The 17,479-nt window shown below is 32.8% G+C and overlaps 1 protein-coding gene across 1 annotated transcript in view; it reads left to right on the top strand.

Moving 5' to 3' along the window:
* Positions 1 to 17,479, top strand: part of LOC144974416 (uncharacterized) — a 41,448-nt gene that overhangs the window by 12,220 nt on the left and 11,749 nt on the right. Inside the window, 15 exon segments of the mRNA XM_078917273.1 lie at positions 96 to 164; positions 865 to 1,003; positions 1,682 to 1,804; positions 2,738 to 2,886; positions 3,437 to 3,650; positions 5,408 to 5,463; positions 6,391 to 6,519; positions 6,949 to 7,063; positions 7,822 to 7,949; positions 9,091 to 9,244; positions 9,591 to 9,715; positions 13,771 to 14,023; positions 15,060 to 15,155; positions 16,074 to 16,332; positions 16,831 to 16,936. Of these exon segments, the coding sequence (XP_078773399.1) occupies positions 96 to 164; positions 865 to 1,003; positions 1,682 to 1,804; positions 2,738 to 2,886; positions 3,437 to 3,650; positions 5,408 to 5,463; positions 6,391 to 6,519; positions 6,949 to 7,063; positions 7,822 to 7,949; positions 9,091 to 9,244; positions 9,591 to 9,715; positions 13,771 to 14,023; positions 15,060 to 15,155; positions 16,074 to 16,332; positions 16,831 to 16,936 (2,115 nt within the window).

The raw sequence follows: 17,479 nt of genomic DNA, 5'->3' as shown, positions 1-17,479 counted from the left end.
AACGAGAAGAAGCTAATGTTATGCAAAGATAGAAAAGTGTGTCATATCATTACTAGTGCTCTATGTCACTGATTGATATTTATTTATTCATCCAGTTAGAGAGATCAAGTCAACATTTCCGTCTTTCTGGCCAATTTGCCCCAAGGAGAGAAATTAGAAAAGAGGTAACTTAAAAATTCGGAATTTTGCTGTATATCATATTCGCTTAATTCATATGACTCACATCAATAAGAGGGCTTTACTATTGTCAAATTAAATTATAAACCCTACCTTCCTATAATCTCTCCTTCCAAACAACTTTTGAGACCATTTCTTTTTCCTATTCTTTTTTATTTATTATATAAAAATTTTTAAAATTATTTTTAAAAAATTAACTTTCTTCGATCAATTTTATTTTATCATTGAAATCAAATACGGTTTCTTTAAAAACATATATCGTGTCTTATGGTGAAATTTAAAGCATATAAGGAAATAATTATTATTGGTATTGTTGTTATTATTATTTTTTTCGAATTTGTTTATGGGCTGCTTTGGATTTCATACGGTAAGCAGTCATTTTTTTAACACCAAATTTTCATTATGATTAATATACCATTTAATTTCAAACACATCGTGAAATAGTTCTCTTTATTGGTATGATTATTATAGCAGCCACATAAAAGAGATCCAAAAAAAAAAAATAGAATTAATCTTGACCAGGAATTTGTGCTTCTGATTTTAATAACGTTGATTGTAATTATATTTTACAAAATTATCTCTTTCCCTTTGTTAACACTATCTTATTTTATTTTTAAAAATCTACTACTATCATTTAAAACAATCTTTATTATAATATGCTGATGAACACATTCTATCCATCGACAGGAAGAAGATGTAGTTGAATTAATAACAACCGCAGTAGAAGAGGAGTCAGAGAGCCTTGACGAGGACATGAGTCCATCAAATCACAATTTAAACCGTACAAAAACCCAAGTCTCCAGGGGTTTAGAAAGACTCCTTAATGGTATGCACTACTATACTGCCGTTGTTTTAAAAAACACAGTATGTGCAATGGTAATCAAATAGCACATACTGTGTTCTTTTTAAAAAAAACGATGATGATGATGATGGTGGTGATGATGATGATGATGATGATGATGATGATGATGATGATGATGATGATGATGATGATGGTGGTGGTGGTGGTGGTTGTGGTGATGATGATGATGATGATGATGATGATGATGATGATGATGATGATGATGACGATGACGGTGGTGGTGGTGGTGATGATGATGACGATGATGATGATGATGATGATGATGATGATGATGATGATGATGATGATGATGATGACAATGTTGGTGGTGGTGGTGGTGGTGATGATGATGATGATGATGATGATGATGATGATGATGATGATGATGATGATCATCTGTTGATGATGATGATAATTGCAAGTAGAATGATCTCAATTATGACATCATTAAGTTACAAAAAATTATTGAAATTTCACATTGCAGCGCTTCACAATTCATATATAATTCATTCACATTTACGAAGATTACCAATCATATACTTCATGATACGTTGAAAAAAGTTCAATAATTATTTTTATTTTTTTTTATTTACTTATTTCTTTATTTTGCTTTAGTTATTCATTCATATGATTTTTTTTCTTCTCTCTTCTTTAACCCTAAAGGACCTCTGGCCCAGAACAATCCCGACTTATTGTATAGACCACCTGGTCGATTAAGGGGCTTGGGAGATAATTCTGTGTCCAGAACAAAACATTCAGAGAGCAGCGATGGAGATGATAACAAAGGTGAGGATTGTGTAACCTGCCTTTACGGTTCTGGTGACATAAATTTATTTAATAGTCGGCATTTCTCTCTATGTTTTTAAAAATTTCTCTGATATTTCAAAAAATTCTCTTTTCTATATTGATAGTTTTACAATCTCTTCTACCGGTTTGTTTTATGTAGTATATCAATTTTATTTAATTTAAAAAAAAAATGAAAGCAGGTGTTGATGTTGGTTTTTTTAATAGATACAATGCCATTTAAGAAAAATAGTAATCAATACAGATTGAAAATAAATTAAGACTTAAGCTTTTACATGAGCAATATATACTAAATTTTCTCAAAGTGAAGCTTTTTACATGAGCAATATATACAAAATTTTCTCAAAGTGAAGCTTTTACATGAGCAATATATACTAAATTTTCTCAAAGTGAAGCTTTTACATGAGCAATATATACTAAATTTTCTCAAAGTGCTTTACAAGGAGTCTCCAGTCAACCGCAACACTTAACATGTAAGACGAGACATGATGCCTGCAAGGTGATATGACAATTTTTATTTTTGCAATAGTTACAATGCTGCTACCAGCAAGGTACTCAGTTTATACCTTAGTGTGGTGAGAAAATGTGAGTAAAGGGCATTTTCCAATGACTCAACTTTGCATTGCCCAGAGCGGGACATGAACCAGGGAACAGCCGGTCCGAAAGTGTTATATCACATGCCATACAAACGTACAAAACACATTAAAATGATCTAAAAATGTAATAAAACTTAGCATGCTCCTGTGTGACCATGGTTTGTGTATAAATTGTTTCAAGACAAATTTGCCATCTGCAATTGTGGGTTCTTTTCAATTCTACGAATTACCTTTACAAATGTATTTCATACGATCATTTTTCATTGTTTCTTCATCACTCATTTCGTTCTAAGATATCGACACTGGTTTTGATTTACAGAAAATGAGATTTCAGAGTCTTTCACATCGTCCAGGAGTAAAACGATGCCCACTCTTGGCCGTCCAAAAATTAGTCAACCAAAATTATCCTTGGCTTCAGAAGGTGAACGTTTGAGAAATGCCAAAGAAGTGGTGGAAAAAGCTATCAAGGTAGTTAAAGTGCTAAGATTTAATACACTCTTGTCGTCTCAATGTTTATTATGAAATTTATTACTCAGTTAATACTTAAATCAGGGAGATTTCGAATGCATGGAACACATTTGTAGAAGTAAATGGTTCTACAAATTGATTATAGTCTTTAATTATTGACGTTGTTCACGTTTATTCCAGATAATTTTTTAAATTTTGCTATCATTATAGTCATTATATAATATTTTATTAAGATATTATTGACACTAGAAGAAAGAGAAAACATTGCTTTTCATTTTTACTAAAAAAAAAAGAATTATCGTTGAATGAATTCTCTTCTCATGCAATGAAGCCATAACATTTTATAAAGAACAGGCATTACTGTTTTTTCACATGCTTTATTGGTTTCTATGAATGTATTGATTTATTGCCATTTTGAACAAAAGAGACTCTTTTCTTTTTAATTAAAAAAAAAGTGAAAGTAACAGGAAGAAATCAATTAACTTTTATGTGAACAAAGGTGCTCTTGAATGTTGTAGAATGCATCACTATTTTATCTTTCTGTTACCAGTACAAAAAGGTGTTTACAATCCAAGGTGGTTACGCCACAATTCGCCATAGCTTGAGGCGGAGGGGATGGGTGGAGAAATTCTATAAAATACCTGGACCGGTTAAAAAGACTCCACGCTCGAAAAAGAGAAAAACTTCTGATGACGATGATAATGATGCAGATGATGATGATGATGACGACGACGATGATGATGATGATACCGATGACGATGACAGTAAGCAATGTAATGAAAAGTTTCTCTTTGCCCATCTGTAATTATAATTAAGTAAAAGCACGAAAAATACAAATCAAAGCATCCTGTTACTTAACTCACTCAACCCTAACACCGGCTATATCCGTAGTTTACCCGGGTTACTTTTACCCCATGCTATTTATTAGATTTTTCTGAGACAAATTATAGGCGTAATATCAAAGCTAATGTTTTTAGTTTTTGCATGTTAATGGTATTATTGAATAACACTATATATGTGCATGCTCATTTTTAATACATTTTTTCCAATTTTGAAAAGTAGCACAAATATCTAGGATTGAGTGAGTTAAGTAAATAACGTTCAAAACATTCTCTTTATAAACCTCAATTTAGTACTCGTCAAGCTATGATTTAAGGAAAATTCCCTTTATTTATTCCCAAAGGGAAATTTCTCTTCTTAAGGGTTTATTCCAAGGGAAGACTGGAATGACCAAGGTGTAAGTAGCAGTGGAGTACCACAAAATGAGCTAAGGTGGGGGGTGACTTGCTCAAGGTCATACAGCGCAGCAGAGGAGTTGATGATGATGATGATGATGATGATGATGATGATGATGATGATGATGATGATGATGATGATGATGCACGGTAGAGCCACGCTCTCACCTGCCAGGCGGAGTTGTCGTACCAATAAGGTCGCAGGTTCAAACCCCACCACCGCCGCGAAAAATTTTTTTATTCTCTATTGTCTTCTGGCACTTTTCTATTCACTTCATATCTTGTTGTTACCAACATAAGTGCCTGCTCCACTCACTTTTCTGAATTAAAAAATTCACCCCATACACCGGAGCATACTCAATGTCTCAATCGTTTCTATGTTATATGTTTGTGTTGAGAATATTGGCTATTAAGCTTAACTGCTGGTCAAAATTATTCGCGATGGTGGTGTACGAACGAATCGGCGGTCTCAAGAAGTGGGTGAGAGAGGGATCTAGTAATGACTTTGAGTTTGAAACGAATATTTTTGTGTTCGTGGATAGCTCACACGGTAGAGCCACGCTCTCACCTGCCAGGCGGAGTTGTCGTACCAATAAGGTCGCAGGTTCAAACCCCACCACCGCCGCGAAAAATTTTTTTATTCTCTATTGTCTTCTGGCACTTTTCTATTCACTTCATATCTTGCAGCAGAGGAGTTGGAGTTTTTAAACTCGTACCATGTGTGGCTGGGTGTGCTAGATTTTGCAGAGAATACTTTGCAATCCTATCCAAACAGTGGAAAGCAATCTTCACTATCAGTTTAATGCTACAGGAATCCCGATAACACCAGCTCCCTTAGCATTATGATTCAAAAGGAATACTTTATAAAGTGACTTAGATACAATATGTTCATGCAGATAAATTCATGTCCTGTGCTAAGAATATGAAAGATTTTCTTATTGTTTGATTATTTGCCAGAACAATTATTGAAAGAAAGCAAAATTAACTATTATTATAATTTTTTTTTTTTTTTTGGTAATAACACAAGATTAGCCATGAAGGGATTAATAAAGAAAACGAGGTGGAGGAGGAGGCCAAAACAAAATGAAACAAACAAAGCAAAACAAAGAAAACAATAAATGTCTTATATGATCATGGAAGAGTTGTTCTCCTTTATTATCTATTTTATCTCCACCCATTACAACACTATAGTAGCTACCATAAATATTTGATGGATTGAATCAATAAAGAATAATTAATATGAAGCAACATAAAGAGAAATGAGTTTCCTGGTATTTAATTTTCAGACGACCAACCACGCATACCACCATGGGAGGAAGATGATGGCATCTATGGCATCATGGTGAGTAGTAGACAGCTCATCTTATTCATACTTTGACTCAAGGTATTGGCTTCATAACATAATAATGAACTATGAACTAAGCAACAGTAAACAGCCCCCCCCCCCAACCAAAGAAAAAAAAAAGGAAAAGAAAAAAAAGAAAGATTTCCCCCCAAATAACCACGAGACCCCAACAACAACAACAATCCCCCCCCCCCCCCCCCAAAAAAAAAAAACCAAAAAAAAACAACCCAATTAAAAAAAAAAAAAAACCAACACAAAAATAAAAATAAAACAAAACAAGGCAATTAAACAAAAAACGGCAACAAACAACAATTTAAATACAAAACAAAAACAAAAACATCCCCCCCCCCCCGCTCTAACAACAAAAAAACCCAACAAAAATCAACAGAAAACAAAACAGATGAACAGAAACAAAACACAAATAAATAAAGAAACCGAAACAATGAAGGGATTTAAAATGAAAATGAGGCGGAGGAGGAGGCCAAAACAAAGCAAAACAAAGAAAACAAATGTCTTATACGATCATGGAAGAGTTATTCTCCATTATTCTCTATATTATACCCTTTACTACACTACAGTAGTTTGCATAAATATTTGATTGATTCAACCAATAAAGAATAATTTATATGTAGCAAAATGTACGCCATCGATCCAATAAACTAGTTAAAACATACTAAATGTTTAGCTTGATTTAAATAATAGTCTGAACATGACATTAATAGTAAATAATATAATGCCATTGAATCAGCGTTCCTGTTTTATTTTTAAAACAGCAACTCTTATTGAATTGGTAGATCTAAGCTTTTATCATGTACTATGTTAAACAAAGAAAATAGTACCGTCACATTTCAACTTCTAGTTTCTCCACCAGAAAAATTCATTTTTATCTTCTTAATTAAAAAAAAATAATAATGTTGCTTTCAGTCTCGTATGGTGCGGAATGTCAACCCCTCTTTCATCTGGGTCTTGAAGAGAGATGCCATCGATTATCGCTATCTTAGTCGTGACCAGATGGTCAATCACTATTGTAAAGCTGGGTCCTTTACCACAAAGGTAACTATCATTGTTATTAGTATCAAGTAAATGTCTTAAAGTTGTTGTTTTTTTCAAGATATAACAGACCTCACTTATTTTAATGACAAACTAATGCTACATATCTGTTTATAAACAATTAAAAAAAAAATGTTACTTAGATGAAGAAAAAAAAATTGCAAACAAGGAGAAGAGCAGAGCTACAATTTATGAACCATTTTATTTACCACAAAGGTAACTGTGAGAGTTATTAGTATCAAGTAACTGTCTTAAAGTTGTTCATTTCAAGAGAAAACAGAAATAACCGATTCAATGACAATCTAATGCTACATCTATTTGTAAACAATAAAATTTTTTTAACTTTGATTAAAAAATAATAATATGCAGGCCAAAAAAGAAAAGGGTAGAGCTACATTTTATGAACCTAATAAATTGAAACTTTATTGACAGGTTGGGCTTTGTATAAATATGAGGAATGTGTCCTGGTTTGACAACTCCAACTATGATGCTTACTTTCCTCGATGTTATCGCCTTAGTCATGATGACGACAAAATCGCCTTCGTAGGTCAGTTGCTTGTTTTATTTGATAAAATACAAAAGTTAAATTGAATTAGTTAACCATTGAAAAGTATGCTTTTAAATTATTTTTTTTTCAAGCCCTGACATTCCATTTCGGTGTTGTTAGGCTCAGTCTTACATTGCAATTCGCTATGAACTATACGAATCAAAGAATATAAAATATGAAGATGGTTATTAATATATTAACTTGACTTGACTTAGATGCCTTTCGCGTCTCGACCGAAAGATCGGTCGCCTTGGCTGTTTCCAGTATTTCCTGTGTGAGGTGTCTCCAATATTGCCGGTCCTCTGCTAGGGTTCTCAGATTTTCAAGGTCCCTGCCGTTATATTAAAGTGAATATAAATTCAGAAAAAGTGGAGTGGGAACTTATATCAATAATTATAAGAAATAAAGAGTATATGGAGAAGTGCCACATGAAAACAGAGAATCAGAATAGCATTGTGTCAGAGAGCCGAAACTGGGATCCAATTGATATGACACCCACTGCGTGGCTGATAGAATGATGATGAAATAGTCTTGGACATATGTGAACATTCTTTTATGATGATTATACTGTAGTTCATTGTGAACAGCTCTGTTTATAAATAGTTTATGCACTATTTATTGATTTTGATTAAAAAAAAAAGAAAAATCTACTGTGATTCGATAAAAAATAAAAATGAAACATATAATATATAATTTTTACTTTAAAGTTATGAGATAGTCATTTTGTGTAACATTTATTTTATTTTCCAATCCAACAGATGATTATAGACTCACAGCGTGCATTAGTATAGTAAAATTAGCCATCAATCAGAATTTGGATGGGAAATTAGAATCAGATGGTGAATCGGGTGAAAAAGGGGAAGTTACTGACAACCAAATAATGGAGGTGAGTAGTGATGAATAGAAAATTGATTTCTCTCATTAATGACCTGGGGAAAATGTTCCATTTTGATGTAAGACTTAATGACCCAGACATCTACTACAGTGCAGTGCTGGAAAGTGTTATGTTGTATTATGTTTCTTGCTCAAGCAAAAAAAAGAAAAAAAAAAAAGCAAGAAACAGAAAATGGGGTCCAAACTCATGCCATCCGGATGATAGTGCTATGACCTTTTTAAATTTGAGCTTTATATAGCGCAATATCCACTAAATGTGCTCAAAGCGCTTTACAAGGGGTCCCTGGTCAACAGCAACATTTAACATGTAGGACGGGACATGACGCCTGTTAGGCGATATTACAATTTTTCGGACAAAGACAACACTGTTAACGACCAGATACTCATTTTACACCTGAGTACGGTGAGAGAATGTGAGTAAAGAGCCTTTTCCAAGGACTCAACTATGCACCGAGCTCGAGGCTCGAATCCAGGACCTTCCGATCCGAAAGCGAGTTTCATGCCACAAGACCACATAGACGCACAATCTTTTTTTTCATGTCATTCTCATACCTCTTACACATATTCCCCTTTCCTGCTTATGAAACCCGGGCATTGATTGTTCCATAGAATTTTTAAACCGTTCAACAAATTACTGTGTTCTCATAACATCTGAAAATTAAAATATACAATGATTTGGCACCACAATGATCACATTCGTTATCATGTCATCATCCTCCATAAATGAATAGATTCAATGTATAGAATAATAACTGAATAGATTAACTCTCTCCTTACCGACCTTTTTGGCGATTTTCCACTAAACATCTGATCCAACTAACATAAAAATTGATTTTAAGCCTTTACTCAAAAGATATAAATACACGTAGTCAACATCGCTGAATTAAGTTCTTATTACTATAATTTTTATAATCTTCAAATTTTGTGGTTACAACAGAAAAATGAATGAAATAAATGTTGGTAGAATTGTAACAAATGTGACGATTTTCCTGTAGTTGGTAAAGATAGGGTTAAAGAATCTTTATTCATGGAATTCTAATATATTTTGATAAACATGTTACTGGTAATGTGGGATCATGCACTGTCCCTCTCATTTTGTTTCATTGTTTTATGTTTTGAATAATTGATTTTAGGCATGTACCAATCCCGAATGTACACGGTCACGACCTGGTTCTACAGCTGCCAACAAATGTGTTTGTAAAAAAACGGATGAAAAGGCAATAAGAGGAGAGGATGCAGCTCAGAAGTCTGCAGCTGAATCCAGCAATGAAATGGGGAAAGATAATGGTAATTTTATCATTTTTTATGCACATAGAGGAAGAAACCCCCCTCCACCCCCCTCCCCCACAGAATTTATTGTAGATAAAAGTGTTTATTGAAAATATTAGAATCAAAGTAACAATTATACATACATTGAAATAGACGTTAACTTATTGAATCATAGTTTTAAAAAATTATTCACCTATTTAAGAGTGCAGCGATATAATAATTGCTTTGTTTTATTAGTTTTTAATTTTTCCAAATTAATATAATTAAATATAAGTTCTTTTCTTCTCTAATTGTTTTATTATTTTAAAGGTTTTATTGCAACCCATTACATAAGTTTATAAATATATTTTTCTAACATTTGAAGCTCCAGTTTCTCAAAGAAATGTCAAAAAGAAGAAGAAGAGTGTGGTTATTCCTGTTCGAGTGCTAGAGACTGCCATTTATCAGTGTGAAAGGTTCCTCGCTTGTAAAGAACATGATGACATTGATGTACCTGATGAGGTGAGACCTGAAGTCATTTCTTTTTCTTTCTTTTTTTTTTGATAGTAAGCTTTCACTAGTATTTACTTTTATACATGATATCACTCACTCACTCAATCCCTCTGGCACTTGAGACGATGCAAGGGATCTCCACCTGGTCCTGTCAGCTGCAATTCTTGGGGCCATTTCAAGAGACAGAACTAATAAATAGAGGTGCCTAAATGAGTCAATAAAATGGAGATAAAAATAAATCTTTATCTCCATTCAAGAGACAGACCTCTCTGCTTTAGGTTCATCTCTGCAGTATGTCTCCAGGTCTCCTTGGGGCGGCCTCGCTTCCTCCTCCTTTGGGGTGTCCATCGCAGAACAGTGCGGGGCGGTCCTTGGCAAGCTTAAGGACCACGGTCCTACGGTCCTTGGGAAATGAAGACCGCAAGGACCGGTCTCTAGACCGGTCCGTTCATTCTTGAACCGTTAAAGACCGCTACACGATGAAAACCGTGGCCTACAGGAGTAAAACACACGGAGTAGTCACACTCATTTCAAATTGTAACCTAATTAGAGAAGAGGGGTGATGCCTTCTTTATTTGCTCACCGTACTTCATTGTTACTTCGATAATTTAATAAAATTTGAAATTTATCCCCATTAACGGAGATAATGGCATCGCCCAAGGCGTTGATCGAGTTGTTCGTGGCGTTGATACACACACGCAACTCCTACCCCCCCCCCCCCCCCCCCCACACACACACAATTAGAGGGCAGCGAGCATTGAAGAGTAAGAGAGAGACGTGAAGTTATAATAAGAGGGGGTGGATGAGGTGATAAGAGGGGTCGATGGTGACTTTTCGCCAGATCTAACAAACTCAGCTACCCATTCATTGCTGAGTAGACAGGGATTCAGAAAAAAATCGACTGCACCCGGGATCGATCTCTGGCCCTTTGCGTATAAAGAGAGTGCTCTATCAACTGAGCTATCGGGGTCCCCAAATATTCTATTGGACCTTTTAAAAATACAGACGTTATAACTGGTTTTTTTGGACGGAAGAAACTAATGAAACTCATATTACTTGATTAGTTAAAACACCAAACGAAATTTTAATATTATTGTATTATTTTAAATGACAACAATGCGATAGAAAGGAGTGGCGACAAGAGATGGACAAAAGAAAACAAAAAATCAGACTTGAAACTTGCTAGGTTCGACACACACACACACACACACACACACACACACACACACACACACATCTTTAGTAGTCACATACATTTCAAATATAACCCATTAGAGAAGAGGGGTCATGCCTTCATCATAGATCATTGTCATTGCGATCATTATGGTGTAGTAAATTTTGAAATTTACCCCGTATAATGGAATCGTCCAAGGCGTGCGCCTCCTGTTCCCCCCATCTCACACACGAAAGGGCGGTTTGCGGAGTGGAGGGAGGTGGTCGTCTGCCTCTATGGTCGTCTGTGTCGTTTAGTGTATGGCAAAGGGGGGTGGGTGCGATTAATTAAGTGGGATGGGTGGTGATTGGTGGAAGATAGGCAAAGGACCGAGGCAACGAATCGCTGGGGAAGTAGTATGGCGCGAGACCGTTGAAAGGTGATAAGAAGTGAGGACCGCCGGCGGTCTTCCTCTTTGGGACTGGACCACGGTTCACAGCTAAAAGACCGTGGGACCGGTCCTCGGTCCGGTCCTCAGCGCGGCACCATCGCAGAACCTTCCTTGTCAGTGTTTCATCTGACCTGCAAAAGACATGCCCCAACCGTTGTCATCTTCTCCTTTTAATGAGACTCTACAGAGACTTCACCTCAGCTTTAACTCTCAGGTCCTCATTTGAGATTTTATTTAGTCAGAAGATCTTGAAGATTCGTCGTCAATGTTTATTTTGGAAGACCTCAAGTTTCTGGGTGATGCTTGCTGTGATCTTCCAACATTCTGATCCATAGCCAAACGCTCAGGACATTACTTTAAAAAATCTTGATTTTATTGTTAGAATACTAATCTCGTTGCTCTCCAAATTTGTTTAAAGGAAACAAAAGTGCGAATCTCTAGTTTGCCTTATTAATTCTTGTTTTGGTCTCTTCATTCATACATTATAAGAGGGAGCATATTTTACAGTAATAAAAAAATTTTCCGACTGCTTATGAATCCCATCATCCTCTATGACCCCCCCCCCCCAAACACAAAGGACCAAAAACAAAACAAAACAAAAAGCAAAAAATAAAATATAATAATAAAACTCCTGTAATATCATGATATTTGAGAATATGACCAGTTCAGTTTTTATAAGTGCTGTTGTTGATAATACTAGAAGTGAGCCATCTGGATATTTATTTATATGTTGTTATAATCTTACCCAGCATCAGCTGAAGTAAAGCAGTGGAATATTATAAATGTATATAATACAAAATAATATGGATAATAATAATATATAATAATATAATATAATGATAATAATAATAATAATAATAATAATAATAATAATAATAATAATAATAATAATATATAATAATAATAATAATAATAATAATAATAATAATAATAATAAATAATAATAATATAATATAATAATAATAATAATAATAATAATAATAATAATAATAATAATAATAATAATAATATAATATAATAATAATAATAATAATAATAATAATATAATAATAATAAATAATAATAATAATATAATAATAATAATAAATAATAATAATAATAATAATAATAATAATAATAATAATAATAATAATAATAATAATAATATAATAATAATAATAATAATAATAATAATAAATAATAATAATAATAATAATAATAATAATAATAATAAAATAATAATAATAATAATAATAATAATGATGATGAATATGAATAAATGATGTGTAATGATATGTATTATAATTATAATGATGATGATGATGATGATGATGATGTGATGATGATAGATAATGATAATGATAATGATATATGATATGATATAATAATAATAATAATATAATAATAATAATAATAATAATAATAATAATAATAATAATAATAATAATAATAATAACAATAATAATAATAATAATAATAATAATAATAATAATGATATAATAATGATGATATGATGATGATGATAATAATGATAATAATAATAATAATAATAATAATAAATAATAATAATAATAATAATAATAATAATAATAATGATAATAATAATAATAATAATAATAATAATAATAATAATAATAATAATAATAATAATAATAATAATAATAATAATAATAATGATGATGATGATGATGATGGTCATGATGATGATGATGATGATGATGATGATGATGATGATGATGATGATGATGATGATGATGATAACGATAAAGATAATAATAAATAATAATGATAGTATTGTACACTTAAAAGTGAAGCCAACAGCTCAGGCAAAATAAAAATAGATAAGAATATATATATATATATATATATATATATATATATATATATATATATATATATATATATATATTATATATATATATATATATATTCATTTCATGACATTGAGAATTTATTGATTTGACATTCGTTTCATCAACATCTCAATCTAGTATTACCATGTAGTAAATATTGAATTTTAAGACTAAATTTTGAACTGGGCGTGAAATAAATATGCATTTTATGAGTGGACTGACTATAGTTTCTTAAACCACAGAGATCCATCCGCCCCATAAAAAAAAAACAAACTCTAAATTCAATGTGCGGCTATGTGGTCTAGTGGTATGACACTCGCTTTCGGATCGGAAGGTCCTGGGTTCGAATCTTGCACTCTGCGCATAGTTGAGTCTTTGGATAAGGCTCTTTACTCACATTCTCTCACCGTACTCAGGTGTAAAATGCATACCTGGCCGTTAACAGCATTGTCTTTGTCCGAAAAATTGTAATATCGCCTGACAGGCGTCATGTCCCGTCCTACATGTTAAATGTTGCTGCTAACCAGGGACCCCTTGTAAAGCGCTTTGAGCACATTTAGCGGATATTGCGCTATATAAAGCTTAATTTTTAAAAAAAGCTCAATACCAGATTTAGGTTGTGGTCACAAATAATGACATCTCCCGAACACAATTTTAAAACGTCTTTATTATACCATGGTGGATGTTTATGTGCTGTATTATTTCAAACTATTGCAGCGAAGATGGAACATTTAGCAAAGTCCCGTCCAATCTCCTGGGTCAGTGCGAGAACTTGATACAGAGATTGTCACATCATTGGCCCCAAATGGAAATGGACGGCACTCGCAATGTCTGGATTGTCAAACCAGGAGCCAAGTCGAGGGGAAGAGGTAAGTTTCATGCTTAGTCCTTGGATGAAAATGAGAGATGATGGTGTATGATTTTTTATTTTTTATTTTTTTATTTTTTTTTTTGTTATTTTAAAAATTAAAAAAATTTTTTTATTTATTTATTAAAATTTTTTTTATTTTTTATTTTTATTTTTTTAATTTTTAAAAATTTATTTCTTTTTTTAATGATGGTGTATGATTGAATTTAGTTGATTCTCATCTTTAACATTAAAAAAACCCCTCAAAGTACAGGAGAGCTGAATATAAAACCTCTGGGAAACAAACGAAGAAAATCAAACTCATGGATAGTATGCATTGGAGCAAAAAGTTCTCCAGCTTTCCAAAACAAGTATAATACACTTTAGTGGCTCATGACGGGTAGAGAGATGGGAGAGAACTGATAAGGTCTAATGCTATATAAAGACAATGAAACGCATATCTCCTATAAATATCCTCTTTAAAAATTAAATATGAGCCACATAAGAATAAAAAACAAACAAACAAAAGAAATAAAATAAAATGAAAACAGGACAGACACAAAGAAAAAAAACCACACAAACAAACGAAAGAAAAATAAGTCCACTCCAACAATTGCCATCATTACCTATCAAAGTGCCTAGACCTCAAACTGCATGAGATGTTGGCTCTCTTTTAATGAACACTATTATTGTTATTATTATTATTATTATTATTATTATTATTATTATTATCATTATTATTATTATTATTATTATTATTATTATTATTATTATTATTATTATTATTATTATTATTATTATTATTATTTCTAATTATTATTACATCAAACAAAAATAGCAATGACAACAACAGCAAGAGCAACAACAACAGCAGTAGCAACACAAGAAACAACAACAATAACAACAACAACAACAACAAAAAACTTTCTTATCCCAAGAAGTAGAAAACAAATATTCCTTAACCAATATAACCAGTTTTTGATTTATCATCCTCTCTTATCTTTAAACTAATCATGTCTTTTATCAGATTACACTTCACTCTCTTTGTTCATTTATAGGTATAACATGTTATAACAAATTAGAGGACATGCTCAAGTTAGTCAATAGCTCTGTTGTGAAGAAAGACAGCAAGTATGTTGTACAGAAATATATGGGTATGTATTTGGTATTTTCTTTCCTTAGATCTCGTTATTAGGTAATATGATATATTTTTTATATATTAATTTAAAAAAAAAAAAGAAGAAAATAATGAATTATTATTATTTTTTTTTTTTCAGTCAAAGACCTTTTTTTAAAGGTATAATCTTCTATAGAGCGTTTTATCAACTTCAAACATGATGATTTTTAATTTTGATAGTACATGAATAATATGATATGCTTGTCTAGATGAAATGACTCATGAGTGTGTGCACTCCTTTAAAAAAATTACATTTCCCCCATCAAATGTCCTGGCTGTGAGAACCTTGATGCGTGGTGGAACTAATAGGCGCATTTTGTTACTCTCTAGGTTAGCTAGATTATCAATGATATTTCATCATCCCATTTGCTCTAAAAGTGGGTTTTGGTGCAGTAAAAATGGAGCCTAAAGGCAATGGTTCAAAATTTTGTTCTCCTTTTTTCACTTTTTTGGCATCATCAGCACTGATATATGAAATTTCTTTTTAAATTTTTATTATTATTATTATTTTTTTTAAATAATAAAAAAAATTCCCTTTATTCATCCGATAGGGAGAATTTGTCTCTAGTGTCTATCCCAAAGGAAGACTGGAATAATCCAGGTGTCGGCTGCAGTGCAGCACCGCAAATTGAGCTAGGGCGAGGTGACTTTCTCAAGGCTACACAGAGCAAATAATTGAACTCAGTACCTTTTGGGTACGAAGCAAAGACCGTACCGCTGAGCCACGCTGTCAATTTTTTTAAAAGAAAAAAAAAATCTAATTTTTCAAGAGTGATTTTTTTCCTTTGTTTTTTCTTTAACTTGGACTACAAAATCGCATCATGATATAAGTAAGATCCAGTTACTCAATGATAAGTTATCATTCCAAATAATGTTCAATTTCTTATCAACACAGAGCGGCCTTTGCTAGTCTACAATACCAAGTTCGATATTCGACAATGGTTTTTAGTGACAGACTGGAATCCTCTAACAGTCTGGTTCTACCAAGATAGCTACCTGCGATTCTGTACACAGACTTACTCTCTCGATGACTTTGACCAAAGCATCCACCTCTCAAATTTTTCAATACAAAAGCATTATAAGAATGGCCCCAGATCCAGTAAACTGCCTGTGGATAATATGTGGACGCATGTAGAATTTAAAGAGTATTTAGCGTGAGTTTATTATTTATTTGCTTTGTTGATTTTTAAAAAAATAAAAGAAGAGGAGGATGAGAAGGAAGAGGAGGAGAATGAGGGAAGGAAGATGAAGAGGAAAAGAGGATTAGAAGAAATAGAAGAAGAAGAAGAAGAAGAAGAAGAAGAAGAAGAAGAAGAAGAAGAAGAAGAAGAAGAAGAAGAGATGCTGCTGATGATAATGATGATGATGATGATGATGATGACGACGACGATGATGATGATGATGATGATGATGATGACGACGACGACGATGATGATGTTGATGATGCTGATGATGATGATGATGATGATGATGATGATGATGATGATGATGATGATGATCGTGGTGGTGGTGGTGGTGGTGGTGATGATGATGATTATAATGGTGATTATTATAGTGATGTTGTTGTAAAATCCATGTAGTGTTTTATGGGTAATCTAAGGCTTCTGCTATGATGACGGTAATATTTCACATTATTTGTATTATTTCATCAGAGGTAAAAATAAAGGAAATGTTTGGGAGGATGTAATATACCCTGGAATGAAACGAGCCATTATATGTTCCTTGTTGGTCACACAAGACATTGTGGAATATAGGAAAGTAAGTTTCAGCAAAATTGCATTAATTTTGATTGTTATTTGACTCTTTAAACCGATCATGCCATGTCTACTGTTAACTCACTCAACCCTAGGGATTTTTGCTACTTTACAAAATTGGAAAAAAATGTATATTAAAAATGAGCATGTGCATAGATAGTTTTATTCCAACTACCATTAACATGTAAAAATGAAAAACATTAGCTTTGATACTACGCCTATAATTTGTCTCATAAAAATGTAGTAGGGATGGAAACTGTTTGTTTTTACTAGTTGATGGGTGGATATATGTTATGCGCAGGATGTTGGCGCAAAATCATCAATTGAAGAAATTAAAGGTGTTATACAGATTTTGGAAGCGGAAACTTCGAGAGAGCAGGAGGAGGAGTTGTAGTTGAAGGTACTAAGTAAACGTGGCCTCTATCTGTCTAGGGGTATTCGATCAAGCCACGTCCCGGTTCCCAGATGGATTGTTGACTCTTGGAAAAAGAGGAATTAAAAACACAGAGATAAACTAAGGAATGAAATAAGCAAAGTAACTTAAGTT

This window comes from Berghia stephanieae, chromosome 6 (assembly GCF_034508935.2).
Source record: "Berghia stephanieae isolate SIO BIC M18660-M18661 chromosome 6, UCSD_Bste_1.3, whole genome shotgun sequence".
Taxonomy (NCBI): domain Eukaryota; kingdom Metazoa; phylum Mollusca; class Gastropoda; order Nudibranchia; family Aeolidiidae; genus Berghia; species Berghia stephanieae.
Note: the sequence above shows the minus strand (reverse complement) of the source record. Positions and strands in the feature narration are given on the sequence as shown.